The sequence below is a fragment of the Apodemus sylvaticus genome, chromosome 23 (genome assembly GCF_947179515.1).
Source record: "Apodemus sylvaticus chromosome 23, mApoSyl1.1, whole genome shotgun sequence".
In the NCBI taxonomy this organism is placed as follows: Eukaryota; Metazoa; Chordata; class Mammalia; order Rodentia; family Muridae; genus Apodemus; species Apodemus sylvaticus.
Window position 1 is genome coordinate 13,320,294 of NC_067494.1, and position 18,915 is coordinate 13,339,208.

General features: G+C 48.0%; 1 protein-coding gene across 1 annotated transcript in view; it reads right to left on the minus strand.

The window, feature by feature from the left end:
* The window catches only part of Map7 (microtubule associated protein 7), a 130,581-nt gene that overhangs the window by 9,997 nt on the left and 101,669 nt on the right, over positions 1 to 18,915 (minus strand). Inside the window, exons 7-11 of the mRNA XM_052169418.1 lie at positions 13,316 to 13,429; positions 8,568 to 8,692; positions 3,596 to 3,711; positions 3,102 to 3,373; positions 1,779 to 1,995 (exon numbers count right to left, since the gene is read on the minus strand). Coding sequence (XP_052025378.1) covers positions 1,779 to 1,995; positions 3,102 to 3,373; positions 3,596 to 3,711; positions 8,568 to 8,692; positions 13,316 to 13,429 — 844 coding nt within the window. The remainder of the gene's footprint in view (positions 1 to 1,778; positions 1,996 to 3,101; positions 3,374 to 3,595; positions 3,712 to 8,567; positions 8,693 to 13,315; positions 13,430 to 18,915) is intronic.

Consider the following 18,915-nt stretch of genomic DNA (forward strand, 5'->3'; position numbering starts at 1 on the left):
GCCCCTGTAGGAGAATCACAGAAGTGACCTTTGGGAGCAAGGCTCTGTCATTATCTACAGACAACTATTCCTCTTTTGAAAGACAGCTCTCGGCCTGCTCTTGGGCCACAGTGGAAACTGAACACTTGACAACAGGCCGCCATGTTATCATGAGACCTGAGCCACCAGGTCATAAGGTTAGGTTGTGCATAGAAGCAGTCTATTATCGAATGGAAATGGTATATATACACGCCTAAGCAGATACTGAACACACAAGCAAGTCACATAAAGAGGCTGCGCAAATGCCTATGGTTTCTTCTGTTATAATGCTGTCTGCTGCCTGCATGCGCCTGCAGCCTAGGTGGTGTTCCCTATGACCGGCTGACTGGGGGCAGGAAGACTGGGGCCTGATTACTGATGGCTCTGCACATTATGCAGGCACCACCCAGAAGTGGGCAGCTGCAGCCTTACAGGGGACAACTCTGAAAGACACTGGTAAGGGACCATCTTCACAGTGGGAGGAACTTCAGGTAGGACACATTTTGTTAGAAGGGGAAATGGCCAGTTAGCTTCTCAACTAGTCACTGACTCATGAGCTGTAGCCACTGGACTAGCCGGAGGGTGAGGGCCTTGGAAAAAGCATGACTGGAGAACTGGTTAGAAAGACATCTGGGGAAGAGAAGTGTGTGGAGGGATCTCTTCAAATGGGCAAAGGACGTGAAGATGTTTTGTCCCCTGTAAACGCTCATCAAAGGTTACTTCAGCTGAGGAGGAGTTCAGCAATCAAGCAGACAGCAGTCTGTTCTGTGGATAGTCAGCTGTTTTCTCAGCTGCAGCTGCTGAGGTGCGCCAGAACTGCCAACAGCAGAAACTAGGCGCTGAGCCCCAGATATGGTGCTATTCCCTGGGGTGACCGTGACATGACTATATCGGACCACTTCCCTCGTGGAAAGGACAACACTTTGTCCTTCCTGGAGTAGAGACTTATTCTGGCTATGGACCCGCCTTTCCTGCACATAAGGTTTCTCCTGCCAAAAGCATCGTCCGGGCCTATGTCTGGCAGGCAATTCTGGAGTAAATGTTTTCCTTACCAAGCTGAAGGGAGTCTGACCTGAAAGAACATGTATTTGGCATTATGCAGCTATACAGTGATACAGTGACAGTGAAGACACTGTCACTCTGAAGAAGCGTTAATGTGGAAGCAGACCTGACAGCTGTACCTTTACTGTGCGTATGGATGTGTGTGCCCGCCTGTACATGCATATGGGTTTATAGGTCCCTGCCTGTACAAGCTTATGGGTTTATACGTGTCCGCCTGTACATGCATCTGGGTCTATATGTGCCTGCCTGTATATGCATCTGGTTTCGTACGTATGTGCCCGCCTGTACGTGCCCTGACAGCTATACCTTCACTGCATATATGGATCTGTGTGTGTGTGTGTGTGTATGTGTGTGTGTATCTGTACATACCTGCTCGAAGCATTCAGAGAACAGAAAAGGCTACTTAAAATGGATGCGACTACTTGATTACATAGAACTTCCCCCTCCCCCTAAACATTTTCCTATCCGCGTTGATATGTTGCTATTTATTCAGAAGAAAATTTGATTTTAAACATAGTTCTGGAGATGTGGCTCAGATGACAGAGTGTTTGCCTGGCACAGACAAGCCCTGGGCTCCATATTCAACATCAGTAAACCAAGGATGGCAAAGGACTGTACTCTCCACATGCTGGAGGGGAACGGGAGGGACCAGGCTCCAGGCCTTCTCTGGTGGCAGGGCCGGTCTGAGGGAGATTTACCTCTCCAGCTCCTCCTTCTCCTTCCTCTCCCTCTCCTCCTTCTCCCTTTGCTCTCTGGCCAGGCGCCTCTTCTCAGCCAGCAGCCTCGTAGCCTCTTCAGGGTCGGTGGTGCCTGCAGAAGTCTTAGGAACGACACCAGCAGTCACGGTGGACAATGGTGCTGTGTCCGGAGCTGGAGAAGGGGCCGGGGTTGGACCGGGGGCCGAGGCTGGGGCAGCTGTACAAATAGGTACAAGGAGAGAACCAAGTGGAATGAAATGAAAATCCAAGGAACAGAACAAACACTGGCGTGCCCCACACCCCAGGCCTGGGGTCCATCGTTCTCAAAGAGAAGGGAGGACACACCGCAGTGTGTTCTCACGGTTCCACTATATTCTTCTGTAGCCAAGCAACGATAACAAAACTGCATGTGTGAGACATCCAACCCAGCTCACACTCTGTCACCAAGTCTTCTTTTATAGCAGTTGCATCAGTTAGCACTATCTACCAAGTGGCAGGGTCTGTGGGAAGCCCGACTCTGAGCAGAATGAAGGCAAGGTTCTCCATTTGCCTTTTATAGTAAGTATCTCTGTGCTTTGGTAACTTAGTTAACCACAGCATCAAAGCCTTTTAATGGGCATCATTAGCACCCAGGCCACACCCGGGACTCAGGCTGGGCAGGTGGCATCCAATGGAGAGGCTCCTTTCATTTATTCTGATTAAGGTTTAAAATACCCCCGCCACTGTCCCCATTTGGACACAGGATTTTGGTGTAGTTGGGGCTTGTTCAGAGCCAGTTCGCGATCTTCCTGCTCCAGGTGCCTGACTTGGGATCACAGGTGTGCACCGCTATAACTTTGCTAAGTGCCATCTTTTCTCGAGGGTGTGGTGGCACACACCTTTAATCTCAGCACTTGGGAGACAGCCTGAGTACAAGGTGAGACTGTGTCTCAAAAGAATCTACCCAGAGCTCTCGGGAGACCCTAGACGCAAGGAAGCAAGAGCCTTGCCAGGGACAGGCAGGCTCCCTGCCACACGTCTGTCCCCAAGAGTGCTTTGGGAAGATGCTCTTCACCTGTGTTTAGAGATTTAGGAGGATGAGTTAGTGCATTCACGATACAGAGTGGTGCGGAAGAGAGAAAGAGAAGAGAGGAAGGAAGGGAGAAAGAGAAGAGAGGAGAGGAGAGAGGGAGAAGGGGAAGAGAAAGAATGAGAATATGAATTTCCAATACCCAGTAATGAAAAAGGAGTTAAATAAAACCCTTCGTGGGCAGGGCAAGCACAGAGCACTGGACCGCACCCCAGCACCGGCCCGCACCCCAGCACAGGCTGGTCCCTTCTTACCGGGGTCAGGTGGCTTCGCAGCTGTCCCCTCTTCCACTGTGACCTCCTCCACCTTCACTAATGGCGCCCTGCCCTTTATTGGGGGCTCACTGGCTACTTTCTTCTCGGGGTCTTTTTTCTCAGGCTCCGCCTTCCCTTCTCTCTTGCCAGGGCGGATGTTGCCAGGAGCCGAGGAGTGGGCCTGAGCAGAAGGCGCTTTGCCTGAGCCGGGCGGCAAGGAGGACGCGGGCCGGGGAGCACCAGGCAGGTGAGGCATGGACTTGGAAGGGAGCCTGGGCCAGAAGACAAGGACAATAGGCGGCTCAGGATTGGCTTCCCGGAGCCCAGAACACCCACGTGTACAACCAAGCAGACGGTCCTATAGGAGTGTTTTTCTGTTTGTGGTCAATGTGGAAAAGGAGCCACTAAGGAGACCCAGTTCAAAGATCCTTTGGCTAAAAGACAGAAGTTGATTCGCCAGGGTGGACCTTCCCAGGCACCTCCACCACACTCACCAAAGGCGGGCCGGGGCCGGTGACCTCGCTTTGAGATTAGAAGGAGACAGAGTCCTGCGGGCGCCGGGGGAAACGTGGAAGGGAAGGTGCTCTCTTTCCCGCTCTCTTTTATGGCTCTGGGTTCAGAGAAATTCAAGAATTAGAATTTTCATATTAATCACATCCAATGACAAACTACAGTGTTTGTAAGAACTTAAGACAATTTCTAAACTATTTCAAATATCCACTCCAGTGCAGGACAAGGCCCCGTCGGCTAACAATTGAACAGTGTATAATTGAGTCAACACAGATGACAGGAATAAAGTAGATCTGATGGGTGATTTGATTTGTTTTGTCAAAAAGCATTTGAAGGAAGTCAAGGGAAGGGGGAAATGATGTAATTATATTATAATCTCAAAAAAATTAATAAACGACAAAAAAAGTATAAACTGTTTAAAAGAGTCTTTGTGTTCTATCTGGACATTACCTGGAATTACTTTGCCTTGTCTCTCCTTTTGTTTTACATTTTGTAACTTTTCTTTTTGCCACGCTGAGGATTAAGCCCCAGGCTTCATACAAGCAAGTGCCCTACCACTGAGCCACACTACCAGCCCATTTAAAAGGACCTTTAAGCACATGTCCTACTTTTCTGTTCTTTAGCAGCTTTCTTCTGCTTTGGAAAATACCATTCACATGTCTGTTATTTCAGAGACACGGTCCCCTTTATGTGGCATTTGTAGATAAGTCCTTACATAGGGGCCCCTTTCTCCCCAAGGAAAGGGGCCAGGGTGAGGAAGTGTAGGCCACCCTTTCCTAGAGAGTTCCAACAGTGAGCAGGCACCAGGTCTCCCCGATGCCTGCCCAGCACTCAGCCAGAGATCTGGACAAACATACGAAGACAAGACCAGAGATGGGTTCCGAGGTTCTGATGTCACCAGGGAAGAGTGGGGGAGGGATCAGAAGGGAGGGGAGGAAGCCTAGTGCTTGAAGAATCTCAAATGGAGGGAGGGAGGGACAGAAGGAGGGGGGAGGAGGGAGATGGGAGGACAGAAGACAGAGGATGGAGGGACCAAAGGCCGGAAAGAGAGGGAAAATGAGAAAGATCTGAGACTCTAACCTGTTATGGGCAGCAGGGAGGCTGGCTGGGCACCTCTGGCTAAGCCAGTACTAGGGAACAAGGGACAGGCAGATGTCACCCAGCCGGTGCTGCCAGTGACAATGCCCCCTCTCTCCTTCTCTTCCAAGTTCCTCTAACTGCTTCTCCCAGCTTTCGGAACAATGTGACCCTAGCTGACCTGCTGAGCTGCAAGTGACTGAGGGCAGAACAGATCTTCCCATGGTGCTGGGCCAGGACTGGATCAATCCAGCTGCATGGCCACCCTCCGCCCCAGCTGACTCCTCAAAGGCGGGTGGGGCCTTGAAGGACAGGTGCAATCTCTGGGTGGTAAAAGCTGCAGCCCATGGCTTCCCTGCTGAGTGGGGTTTAGAGAAGCCCTTATGCCTACAACTAGGGAGGAGGGCCCACCTTCCTTCCCAAGAGAGATGCTGAGGTACCAATGTAAGTCCTTTCTTCTTCCCTTAAAAACGTTTTAAAACACACATTTATTTATTTCCTTATTTGTTTATTCCTCCGTGAGTGCATGCCTGTGTTGGGTTAAAGGACAACTTGTGAAAGTCAGGGTTGGTTTTCTCCTTCTAGCAGGATGGCTCTGGGGATGGAACTGGGGTCATCGGGCTTGCCATCAGGTTCACCTAGAGTGAGTGTGCGTGTGTGTGCATGCGTGTGCATGCATGTGCGTGCATGCGTGTGCATGCATGTGCGTGCATGCGTGTGCATGCATGTGCGTGCATGCGTGTGCATGCATGTGCGTGCATGCATGTGTATGCGTGCATGTGTGTTTGTGTGTGTGTGTGCGCGTGCGCGCAAGAGAGAGTACCTGTGTGTGTGTGTGCATGTGTGTGCATGCATGTGTGCATGTGTGTGCGTGCGCGCGTGCACACGTTTATAGAGACAGGGTCTCTGGCTGACCTGGAACTAACTATGTAGACCAGGATGGCTTTGAACTTACAGAGATCCACCTGCCTCTGTCTCCCCAGAGTTGCAATTGAGGGTGTGTGCCATGTAAAAACATTCTGATGTGGCATAAATAAGATCAAGGAGAGCCGACTGGGAACTCAGAAAGAGAAACGCAATGTGAGGCACTTGGGGCTACCTTTGCCCATCTGGGTTTCCTGGGTCAGGGCTCAGGGAATGGGCCCTTGACTGTCTTCATCAAGCTGACAGTGAACTAGCAATGGCCATGGGAACCCAAACTGGGGCTCTGTCCTTCTCTTTCCAATGCTTCTGTTGCCTTACATCCAGCCGCTGGTCTGGGCATGGCACGCACAGAGGCACTCCCAGGGTTTCCATGCTGATGTGAGTTAATGGGTGGTGACTGCTACCATCATCCCTCCTCGGAACCCTTTCCACACTCACACTGCTGAGTGCACACAAGCGCTCGAGGCTACAGGGACTTTACAGTATCTGAAAAGGAACCAACTGGGCCGCTCAGATTTCCTGATTTTAAAGCTACAGTTGAAGCAGCATGGTACGGGCATGTAGACCAATCAGATAGAATAGAGTCTAGAAACCATAGAGCCTGGGGACTCTCAACCAGGGAAGGACAGTCTTCAGCAGCCAGTACCGAGGAAGTGCGATATTTACATGAAAAAAGTGAAACTGGACTCTACCTTTAAACAACAAACATGAACTCAAAATGGATGAGTCTTAAAAGTGTAAAAAGGGTCTAATATCCAGAAAAGTTTCCTATTATGGGACCTGTTACTAAATTATGGACCCAAAGCACAGGCAACAATACAAAAACTGACACATGAACATCAAACAAAAATTTCTATAGGCCAAAAGCCACGAAGGACTGAACAGGCAACCTATATCTATATGGCCCGGAGCCATTATCTAGAATAAACACGTAACTCCCACAATGCAACATTTTGTTACTGGACTTAAAAGTGGCCTGAGCTGGTGATGGGGCTCAGTGCAAAAGCACTTGCATGTGCAAGGCCCTGAACTGGATCACGCTGACACACACACACATGCAGACACAGAAGTCTGTAGTAAACATCTTTCCAAACGCTTACCAATTGCCACAGTCTACAACACACATGCCATGCCACTGAAATGCAAACCCAAACTGTGAGACAGCACTCAAGTTTAGTAAGCTGGGTATTATAAAACCAACACAGAAAATAAAGTGTTCGCATGGAGACACTGGAATCCTCATGCCTGATTGATAGGGATGCAAAATGGTACAGTCACGAGGCAGAACAGTTGGGCAGTTCTTCAGAAACTTATATAGTTTTAATGTTATTCTCCAATTCCAGTCTTAACGTGTGCTGTGCCTGTACGTGGATGGAAGTCGTAGGCTCGGCCCTTGCTCAACCGTTTCTCCTCCTTGTATTTTCAGATAGGGTCTCCTGCTGAACCTGGAGTTTGGCATGTCAGCTGGCCAGCCGGCCAACAAGCCAGTGGATCTACCCGTCTATACCCCGATGCTAAAGTTACAGCCATGAGGCCAGGCTCACCTTTCATGTTCATGTCTGAATTCCTCGCACTTGCACATCAAGCACTTTCCACACTGAGCCATATCCCCAGTCTGTACTCACTGTCTAAAAATTAAATATTCAGTCCATCCATACCATTAACTACTTTCCAGACATTCAATATAGTTAATCAGTACCGCTTCCACAGTGTAGGTATAAGCATCAGTTTTCTGATGGTAGCAGTCCCCAACTACCTGACTGCAAGGCAATCAAGAGTCTAGTTGATCACACACAGGAAGGCATGGACAGACAACCACCAAAGCTCACAAGGGCGACAGACGGTTGGCCACAGTCATCCTTCCTCCTGACTTTCAGAAGGCCTTAAAGATGCCTTCCCTCCCTTCAGTAAATACTTTCCCCTACTGCGTATACATCAAAGTGTTCACTGTCACTTTCTGTCTGAAGCCAGGATCTCCAAAGCATCGCGCAGCTAATGAAGTACAAGCTCACGGACATCGGAGGTAGGCTCCCCTTTGGCTACAGGGCTGGGAGCCTGTCTCAGTTCTGAATCCCGCTGATGCCTAAGGGGCTCAGAGAAAACTCCCCCTGGGCAAAACCCTCGGGCTCGCCCTCAGTCTCAGACACGACTCTAAGCAGAACCTTTTAAAGTATCCAGCAGCCTTAAACCTGAGAATTGCTCTGTGTGGCACAATTCTTTTTGTTTTTATTTTGTTTTTAAGGTTCTAGCCTCTACAACCATCCCTGCCAGGCAAGCAGTGACCTGTGGGGGACTGGGGACACAACGACTGAAGTCCAGGTTTCAAAGCCATGGAACCACGTTGGCATCTCCCAACCACAGCACAAAAGCTCACAGTTTAAACAAAGATGAAGATTCCAAGAGACACACAAATGACCTCGCTGCATTTACAGCACGCTCACAGATAATCTATCCTGCACTTTAAACACTAGGGTATATATAGATAACTCAGCAGCCTTACAAGAGGCGCCTACTGAACAAAAACTGTTTCCAAATCCTTCATCGTGTTTTAAGACATGGGCAGTGGCAGGCACACACAGACATTCATACCCGGTTGAGTAAGCCACCTTCAGAGTTTGGCCAGCTTTATGGTTGGGGTAAAAGGTCAGGGCAGGAAGTCAGGTTTATTTTAATTCAAAGGCACCATAGTTTCTTACCTTGAAAATGTTTCCTAACCACTTATTTATAAGTGTTAAAGGTCCCAGCAGAGTAGGCCTGCCACTCCTTGGTGCTGGAGTAAAGAGGAGTTGCGAATGTTTACAGAGAGCGAAGCCCCCAACTGAGAGGTGCACAGCCAGCTGGGTTTATAAAGGGCGGGAGCTGGGTAGTTGTCACCTGATCTTGTACCCAGAGTCCACCTTAGGGCAGAGAAACAGCACCGATTCCCACACAGCGGCTTCTCCAGACGCTACTCACCGCTACGCTGCCGTGAATGGTCTTCCTCCGCGCAGAGCCCTCGGGCGGTGTTACCAAGAGCTTTGGTCGGTCCACTGGGTTTCTAGAGGGTGCCGCTTTGAAGGGCATGACGGGGCTGTAGGACGCTGAACGAGGACAAACGGGGATAACTAGAGTGCAGGTGATTGGTTTTACACACAAGACAGCCAGAGGAGCAGCGGAGAGAGCCAGAGGCAGGCACAGGAGAAGACAGAAAGAAAAGTGGGGAGAGGATGTTATTACCCAAAGCGCCCGGCCCCGAGATCCTCAACTCGCCTTATACCTGCAAACCTGGGAGGCGCCCGCCCGGCTGACAGACCTGGAAGGCAATACTACCTGTTTGTTTCAGTTATGACTAAAGACATAGAACCGATCTGATTGGGGACAGTTGTGGCCTTGTATGCCTACAGGCCAATGGTTCCGTTAAAACCCTGTATCCACGATGCCGTTTTTAAAGGAAGGCTAGCTTATGGACAGATTTTTCCTAATTACCTCTACTACAGAACTAAAGCTAGAACCAGGAAGCAGGTAAGCAGCAGGCAAGTAAGGCCTATAACTGTCTCGAGAGCCAGGTCAGAGCCAGTAAGGGAAAGCCACGGAGATACAACATGGCCGCTTACCAAGTATTGCCAGCTGTTGACCTGTTCCAGGGATAGCTAAAAACAGCTGGAAAAGATCTCTGCTTTGATTGAAGGCAAACCTATATATACTTCTGTCCCAACCCCCACCCCAAAGCCAAGGAATAGAAAATATGGGAGGACAGGTTGCAATTATTTAAAATGGTGAGAATGGTGTGTTGGGGTTGTCACTGTGACTGGATCATGGGTAGGGGTGACAGTTTTACTAAGGACAGAACCTTGAGTCTGTGACTACCCATCTTCAGAGGAACATTGACATTTCTCAAGTCACTACACAACAATGGGCTTAAGGCAATTTATTTAACATTGTACAGGTGCCAGAATTTCAGATCTCACTTAAAAAAAAAAAATTGGTTTTCCATAAAAAAAATGAAGCAGACCTGGCTGAGGATCATGCCACGTGCCCGAGCGAGATGATAAAGTTACTTCATGCAAACCCGGCTCCTGCAGCAGTTCTTAACTTTTACAGACATACGCTTACTGTGTGTCTGTGTAGCCCAGGCTAGTCAGCGATTCATTCTGCAGACCAGGGCTGCTGCAGACCAGGGCTGACCATGAGGACCTCGTGGCAACCCCCCCCCCCCCAATCTGGAGGAACACTGGGATTCTAAGTGTGCATCACCACACCCACCTTTGAGGCAAACCTTTAAAGAAACTTACATAGGTAATTTTTTTTAAACATTTATTGTATATACAGCACTATGCCGGCATGTGCGCTTGCAGGCCAGAAGAGGGCACCAGATTTCATTACAGATGGTTATAAACCACCGTGTGGTTGCTGGGAATTGAACTCAGGACCTCTGGAAGAGCAGATAGAGCTCTTAACTTCTGAGCCATCTCTCCAGTCCTATGTAGCATAATGCTAATTTAATAGTACTAATAAAACTCAAAATTACTAAGTGTATGGCAATCTTTTTTTTTTTTTTTGATTTGTTTTTTTTTTTTTTTTTTTTTTTTTTTTTTGAGACAGGGTTTCTCTGTGTAGCCCTGGCTGTCCTGGAACTCACTCTGTAGACCAGGCTGGCCTCGAACTCAGAAATCCACCTGCCTCTGCCTCCCAGAATGCTGGGATTACAGGCATGTGCCACCACCGCCCAGCAATTTTTAAAATCATAAACTTTAGAAGGCGTTGTTTACAGACAGCTGTGCCAGCATGCATCTCTCTGTGGTTTCTCTGCTGGGCATGGAACCTGGGCCCTTGGCTGAGCTGCTCCGCAGCTCCAAAAGCACAAGTAAAACTCTCATCACGCATGTCCAGACCCCCGGGCTCTCACTCGGGAGAAGGAGGCTGGGAGACTGGGAGCTGCAACCTCTCTTCCCATAGCGAACAAAATACCCTTCTTCACTGTGAACTGAAATACTGCTACTGCCTCTGTTCTCCCTGTAAGAACTGGGAGAGGACGCAAAGCTTTTCTTCTGACCTTTAATGGTGAATAGTAGATTTGTACTTTGAGGTAGGAGGGCCTCTTGTCCTTGCTGGTGGTGACCACTAGGGAAAGTATTGGAAAATAGGTTTTTTCCTTAAGTATCACAAGGCGCTTTCACTTCCCAGACAAGGAAAGGGTTCACGAATGTAAAACTCTTCCAAGTTAATCAAATACGCTGCAGAAGCCATGCCCCGCGCAGGGTGTTTCTGCAGGCAAATAATCAGGAAAAGCCAGGGGTCATCAACCTTGCCTAAAGATCAAGGGACCCTGGACAACGGGCCTGCTCTGAGATCTAGGCTCACACTGAGAACAGAAGAAAACAAACATGATTTAATCTTCCTTTAGTGCAAAGCGAAAAATGAATATTTGCTAAGACCATCCTGGGTGCGACCTAATTTAGTCTTTATTGTAGTGTTGAAAAAGGCATTAAGTACAGGTAGAAAATATTCTCTTCTCGGCTACACTGGAATTTGCTATGAGAACCAGGCTTTCGAACTCAAAAGAGATCTGCTTGCCTCTGTTTCCTATATACTGGGATTAAAGGTGGATGCCAACGTACTTAGTTTAAGAATATCTTTATCTCTATCTATTTGAAAATCCTCAACTTAAATTCTTCAAAAATATCCTGGCTGAAATAAAACACTAAAATTTCCAAAGGTATTAAATTCTGAACATCTACCACCGAAAACCTGAAACTTGCAAACTGAACAGTAGCATTCTTCTGGAGAAACAGTGGAGTAATGCCTATTTGTCCCCCACCCCCACAGCACGCTCTACGTCCTGTTCAGTTTAATTGCAGAGAATGAACATGCCTTTGAGAGAGTCCTCCACTACTCCTGGCAGTCGAGAGTACATTAAGCTAACCCATCAAGATCTTCAGTGGGAACTCAGAGCTCAGAACAAAGGGATGCAGGACCCTTCCCCACCCACCACAACCCCGAGCACCTTACGGGACAAGGGTCTTAACTGCTGTTGTAATCTTGGCTATGGGTGTAGGCCCTCCTCTGCCACTGGCACCAGGGAATAAGATGAAGTAAGAAAGAGAACTGAAATGGAGGGAAACTAATAACCGGGAAGGCACATAAAAAAATAAAGACAGCACACGTCCTGACAGACAACCTAGACACACTGACATTCATAAATCCAAGTGGAAATCTTTATAAAACCTAGCAGTCTTAATCTCATTAAATATAAGCTGGACCAATGGAACAGGTGGTCATGACACAGAGGATGCAGCGACGACGCAGAGGATCCAAGTCCACGCGCTGCTTTTCGCTGCCATCAATTGTACCCAACTACACAGAACAAGGGAGGGAGGGTGGAAGGGAACAGAGAGGCAGGTCAGCGAAGAAATGGCGTGGGGAGCACACGGGGTAAAAGCATTGCCAGGGTCAGCGCCAGCAGAAACAGCAAAGACATGCCCCTAGCTTTGGAAGAAGACAACAGACAGCACAGGATTCAGCATGCGCGTGCACGATGTGATGGCCACATCCTGCGGAGCGCCTACGAGACGGGGCGGGCAAGCAGCCTGGAGGAGTCAGCACACAGAGGACTGCTTTCGTCACTCGCAAAGAGGTCTGAGGTTCGCGGTACAAAACAGTCTATCTTAAAATGCTGCACGTTTTCCTTCAGAAAAATCCCAGATGAAGTGTGGAGTGCCGAGAGGGATAGCAAGTGAGCACCTTAAGATCTCTAAGTGGCCCGGTGTCAGCATTTACTGCTGCCGCGCTCATCTCCAGAGAGGGAGAGGGCCGTTGAGGATGCGCGGACCTGTGGCCGTGATCCCGACGCCGGACAGTGAGAAGCGGTTAGCTGGGTACCGCACACAGGAAAGGCCATCCAACCACCAAGAGGTTTATTTGTGCAGCAGACTCATGAGCATGAAGAAACGGGCCTTTTTAAGAGAAACTGTTCAAAGAAAGCATGCGGTTTTCTGAGTGCAGAGGGCGAGGAGTGGCTCGGTTGCTTCCACAGACACACCAACTGTGCCCAGAGAGAGCTGGGAAATCCAACCGTGACACCAGCACAGAGCCTATATGGGTGGGCCTTACCAACTGGATACAGTACAGTTACTTTCCCATCAGTTGGCTCACTCAAGCACATTTGGCATTGAAAAGGTTTCAGTATAACAGCCGAGATTAGGTATGTTCTGTTTTCAGTGAATGTTAAGAAACACTGTACATTTCAAGTAGCCTTCTCGGCACCTTGGGGCTTAGAAGGTTCCAGGTGCTAGGTCACATGTAGAAACCTGGTACAGGAGGGGGAAGATGCCAGGGTGAGACACTACATGCTTAAGTCAGAGGAGTGTGATGATTTACTTCCACGTCTGCAGAGTGGTTTTAAATTATATCCACTCCCCTTGGTCATCTGTTGGCATACAGGGGTAGAAAGAAAAGGAGGCCTATCGATACTTTTTTTTTTTTGGCCTGGTAATCAAACAGACACACAAAGGCCATCTGATCAGGTGAGGGACATCATCTGCCTGCCTGGCATCTGGTGTCCAGATAAGAGGCTAGGGTGGATGTAAAGGGGAAACAAAGCCAACACCAACAGAGAAGCACGGAGCAGGGTGAACGGAGGTGGGGTGAGATGGATGTGGGAAGAACAGACAGGCTTCGAGAGGAGGACTTTACCTCACCACAAAGTGCCACCTGGATGGCTTTACCTGGGTCTCCAGACAAGGCGGCCGTGCTTTTGCTTCTGGCCAGGAACGAATGTGTGGGCGTCAGAAGTCTGCTAACGACGCTGCTCTCCCAGGGGCTGAGCTGCAGGCGGCGGGCTAAATGTCACCACATAAGCGAGATGTTAGGGACATTCTTTCCTGGGCTGAGAGGGTGCTGATCATCATCATACCTAAGACCTCCACAGTCTGGACAAACCTGTGAGACAGCCCAGGCTCTCTAGAGAGGACATGTGGCCGTGAGTCAGGGCGACAGGCATCTCCACCCAAGGGAGCAGCTATCCCACAAACACTGCCTTGCCTTGACCTGCTGTTTATGGCGGGCTCTAAAGGGGCAGCTAGCTGGGATGGAGTTTTGGGGTCTGCACTTGTTAAGCAAACGACAGGTTTTGAAACGGAAATGCCATTTCGATGACAGATGGATCTGCTATTATCGGTTACTCGGGCTACCTCTCTGATGGGCATCATGGCCGGCAGTAGAGTAATGGCGCCCGTCTCTGATGGGGGGGGAGGCCTTCCTGTATATCTTCAGTAATCAGCCTCATTGGGGCTGATACATGAAGATTAGATTAACATAAAGTAGGGCAAGAGTTAAAGTCATGCATCTCCAGGAATGATTTAGGATAACACGGGGTACGAGGTGCTCATGCAAGCCGACAGAGGGCGCATGCAAAGGCTTGGGTGGGGTTCTTTCAACCTTTCCACTCAGCAAGCGAGCTAGGCTCTTTCCGGTCCCTGTTTGGCACAATATAAAAACCGTGAGCGTAGGATCAAGGCTAAGGGAAAGCCGAAGGAAGACAACATTAAGCAGAGACGCCCAAGTCCAAAGATAAGCCTTGAAGGTTATCAGTGCTGCTGGAAGATCTGAAAACAAACTCCACACAGTGACACAGTGGGTCCCAAACTACTGGGATTTGGCAAGGACGAGATTAAAAAAAAAAAAAAAAAAGCATACCAATTAGGAGTTTGTTTGCATCATAAGCATCTGGCGATGGCGTACTAAAACACAGATGGTAAGTAAAGAAAGAGACTTGAGATGTGCTACTGTAATACAGATCACACGCCACTCATCAAAGCCTTTTAAAACTTCCTAAACCTGACCTGGCCCGCACCTCTCAGGTCTAACGTCTCATGCTGGTCCTATATATGCCGTCTCTTAGAGGAACATAACTTCAAGAGTCTTGGAAATCTTGCTCAGTTTATTAAAACCATATACTGCTAGACACTGATACACTTAAAATAACTGCCTCCGTTCAGGGAGAACCAATTTCCAGCAAGTCCTTTAATGACATGACTTTATTTTAAAAGTGATCACTCTGATCAGCGCTTTAGTTAAGAATTGGTGAATTTTCCATTAGGTTTCCTGTGTATTAGGGAGATCTCTTTAAATGCTGCTGCTGCTAATTATTGTTATTATTATTATCAATGTGACAAGGTTGCACACTGTGGGTGGCCTCAAACTCAAGGCTGTCCTGCCTCTGTCACCCAAGTGCTGAGATTACAGGTCACAGGTTGGACTACTGTCCTTGGCTAAGTATTTCCCAGCATCCAGCCTTACTAAGGCAGCAGCCAACAGCAGCAGGAGTGGGTGCTAGGCACATGGGCGGCACAGCACAGCTCCATCAGAACATCCGGCTCAACAGAACAGAAGGTTGAAACCAGCAAGGGAGGGAAAATAAATTGAGGCTTCCTTCCGAGATAAGATAGCATTGACAACCTGTGTAACAAAGACCTGGCTGTCCTGAACTCATTCTGTAGACCAGGTTGGCCTGGAACTCAGAGACCCATCTGCCTAGCTCTGCCTTCCAAATGTTGGGACGAAAGGTGTGTACCCCACCACTCCTGGCCTTAAACCTCCCCCTGCCCCTTAAGGAGTTCAGCTTCTGCGAGTCTTCAGGGTACTGGCTATAGAAGCTGTTTCATGTATAGATACTTCCACTCCTACGACATTTGTGACTGACAAGTCAGAGAGGGGGATGGACAGACTGCACATCTGTTTGTAGACAACATCCCTTTTCCTTTTGTTTAATGGAGAAGTTCTTGATCTGGAGACGTGTGAAATGCTGACCACGATGAGAGGAGACCCCTCAGATCAGAGCAGGCAACCTCCGGATGCAATTCCGGCCCATGGCTAGCCCTTTACCATGCAGGTCTCAAGTTAACAGAACTCAATGATCTGGGCTAACCTGGTGCTGTGCAAAATCACATTAGCACATGCCACCTGTGAGCGCAGTCAACTGCAGAACACAAAGGTTTCTGGGTCACGGGTGCCAAGCAGAACTTAGATGTTGCTAGATCCTGACTGTTGGCATTAGAAGAATACCTAAGTGCTACCCGAAACCTTCCACAGATGTGGCCATTGACTCAAATTATAGCAAGAATGAGACCGTATGATTTTAGGCTAAAAAGTGATTCTGGGCAGAATTCACCTATCACTATGTCCTATGATACAGATTCAAGGTGAGAATGTATTGACTCATTTCTATTTATTTATTTTAGAGGCAAGGGCTCACTACATAGGCCAGGGAGCCCTTGATCCTCCTGCCTCAGTCTCCTTGGGGATGGGATTAGGCATTTGCCACCACATCTGGGTTGTCCAGACTAACGTTAAGCTGAAAGTAGACAATCTCATGCTCCTTCTTTTGAAGTGCCACTGTTCCTTCTTGAGGGAAGTCTGGTTATGTGGGTGGCTTTAAAGATGAGGATATGAGTTGGAGAGATGGCAAAACAGTTCAGAGCACTGACTGCTCTTCCAGCTCCCACACGGTGGTTCACAACCATCTGTAATGTGATCCTAGGCCCTCTTTTGGTGTGTCTGAAGACAGCAGTGTACTCCCACAAACAAAACCAATAAATCCTTTAAAAAGATGAGGATATACACCGCTAATGTAAATTTCCAAATGGCAGTGGTGTCTGCTGTCACCTTATAGGAACAATCAATGAGAAAGCATGCACGTCCCGGTAATTTTACTAGTCTATGTGACACAATTCAGGTATTAAAAATAACGGTATTTCCCCCCTCTGTGTACCTATTTTGTACATGTGTGACACACACACACACATGTGTGCACGTGTATGTATGTAGGCGTAAGTACATGTTTATGTATGTGTGCATGTGGCGGCCACAGGCTAGGATCTTTATCAACTGTGGTCCATCTTAATGATTACTATTACTTTTTACTTATGTATATATGTGTAGGTCTGTGAATGAATGCTCTCTGTCTCTCTCTCTCTCTCTCTCTCTCTCTCTCTCTCTGTGTGTGTGTGTGTGTGTGTGTGTGTGTGTAGCCAGGCTAGGAGAGGGTGTTATACCCCTGGAGCCGAAGTTACAGGCACTGTTAAGCCCTTTGACCCGAGTGCTGGAGGAGAACTCATCTGCTCTGGTGGAGAACAAGTGCTCTGAACTGCTGAGCGCCTCTCTCCCCTCTCCCCTTATTTTGTGAGATGCGGCCTTTGTCTGAGCTTGGCACTTACTGATGAAGCCAGACAGGTTCTGAGAGCCATAAGGACCTTGTCTCTGACTCTCCAATACTGGCATTACCAGCGAGTGTTGGCTTTCTTTTTTAACTATTTATTTATTTATCTATCTATTTATCTATCTATTTGTTTGTTTGTTTGTTTGTTTATTTATTTTAGTTTTTCCAGACTGTCCTGAACTCACTCTGTAGACCAGCCTGGCCTCAAACTCAGAAATCTACCTGGCCCTGCTTCCCAAGTGCTGGGATTAAAGGCGTGCGCCACCACTGCCTGGCAATTTATTTTTAATTGTTTGTTCCTTTTCTGAGACAGGGTCTCACCATATAGCTCTGGATGTTCTAGAACTCACTCTAGACCAGGCTGGCCTTGAACTCACAGCTATCTACCTGCCTCTGTCTCCTAAGGGTTGGGATTAAAAGTGTGCCTCACTGTACCTGCCTGTGCCTGGATCTTTTTAAGTAGCTGAAGGCTCTAACCCAGGTCTTCATGCCCTTGTGGTACTCACAGAGACATCTCCCAATCCTTAAATCACAAATGTGTAACCTCAGCATTGACAGGCAGAGGGACAGAGGCAAGTTCAAGGCCCGCTTGGTCTACATACTGAGTTCCAGACCAGTCAGGGTTACATAGTGATCCCCTGTCTCAGAACAGAGAAAACGCCACGTGCAGGCCACGCAGGTGGTGGGGCGTGGCTGCTAGTTGAGCTTCTGGTTCATGACCCTGCAGGGCTTTCCAACCTCTGAGGGGTTGACTACATCACCCCAAACAGACACATGGGCTACCCAATGGATATTAGTCCCCAAACCACATTACCTAAGAAGATCCAGTCAGATAGTCATACAAAGGGTTCCAACGTCATTTTATTTCTAACTGACAAGGACTTCAGCATGTTCGATCCTCAGAGATTGGTCAGGGCACACGCTGGTTTCCAGCCTGTCTCATGTCCTTATCTCTACCTGGGACTGTAGTTGGCAGGAAAGCAAGGCTCAACTTAAAGAGCATGATGAGTCCTTAACTAAGGTGTGTCTCAGACCCAGGCTCTCAAAAGTATGACATTAAGTTCTGGGTAAGTGAGGACTTTAAAAGGAAGAGGAAGGGGACAGACATGCACGCCAGATCTACATCTTATGTTCAGGAAGGGAAAGGAGCATGAGACACGGTTTACCCCTCCCTCTGGAACCCTCTGGAACGTACTCCACCTAGTCTGCAGTAAAGCATACTTACGAAGGAAATTTTAACAAATTAACATGAAAAACCTCTAAAACTTGATTACATTCTAATATCAATGCTTTAGGCAGATTTGGCTTTAGAAAGGAACAGTTTGGGTAAGTAGATAGGATTAGAAGCTGTTCAAACATTTACCACTGACATTCACATGATATATTATAATGGCACCATAAGATAAAATACAAGATATATAAACTGACACACACGGAACATGCGTACATTACATTCTTATTACAGACTAAGACATGACACTTTCTAATCTTGTAAAGACATACTCAAGGTCACCATAACTTGTTATTTTTAAAAAGTGTGTACTTTGCATTACATGATAAGTCTTTGGTTTTATTTAAAATCATCGTAGTTATTAAAACAAGTAGCTTTTCTGAAAAGCCTGATTGTTTTGCCCTTGATATAATACAAAACTTCCATTTTATGAATAACTAAATATTCGTGTATAGTAAACCCATAGGATGCATAAACTCCAAACTCCGTTAAGACTTAGCCTGGAGGCCGCGGTGGTGAGAGTCTTAAAATGAGGCGGAGTCTCAAGCCTGAGATGAATGGACACCAAGCGATCACACACATCGCAAAGCCACGAGAGAAGTCTGACCGAACGAGAAACAAGTTGGTGAAACGAAACTGCTGTTACGAGTCATTTAAGGTTTCCTTTGAAAGCTGGCACCCAGAACTCCCGGCACAGGGATGGTTGGGAGAGGACCGTCCAGAGCCAACTTATGAGCATTCTGGTGGGCCAGGGGTGACTCCGTCTGCTAACCGGCTGGGGGAAGCACCGTTTGCTAAACGCACCAATCAGCCACCTTCTAACACGAGAAACGCTCTCGTCCCAAGGCAAGGATGCTCGGCCGCTTATGCTTTTTTAC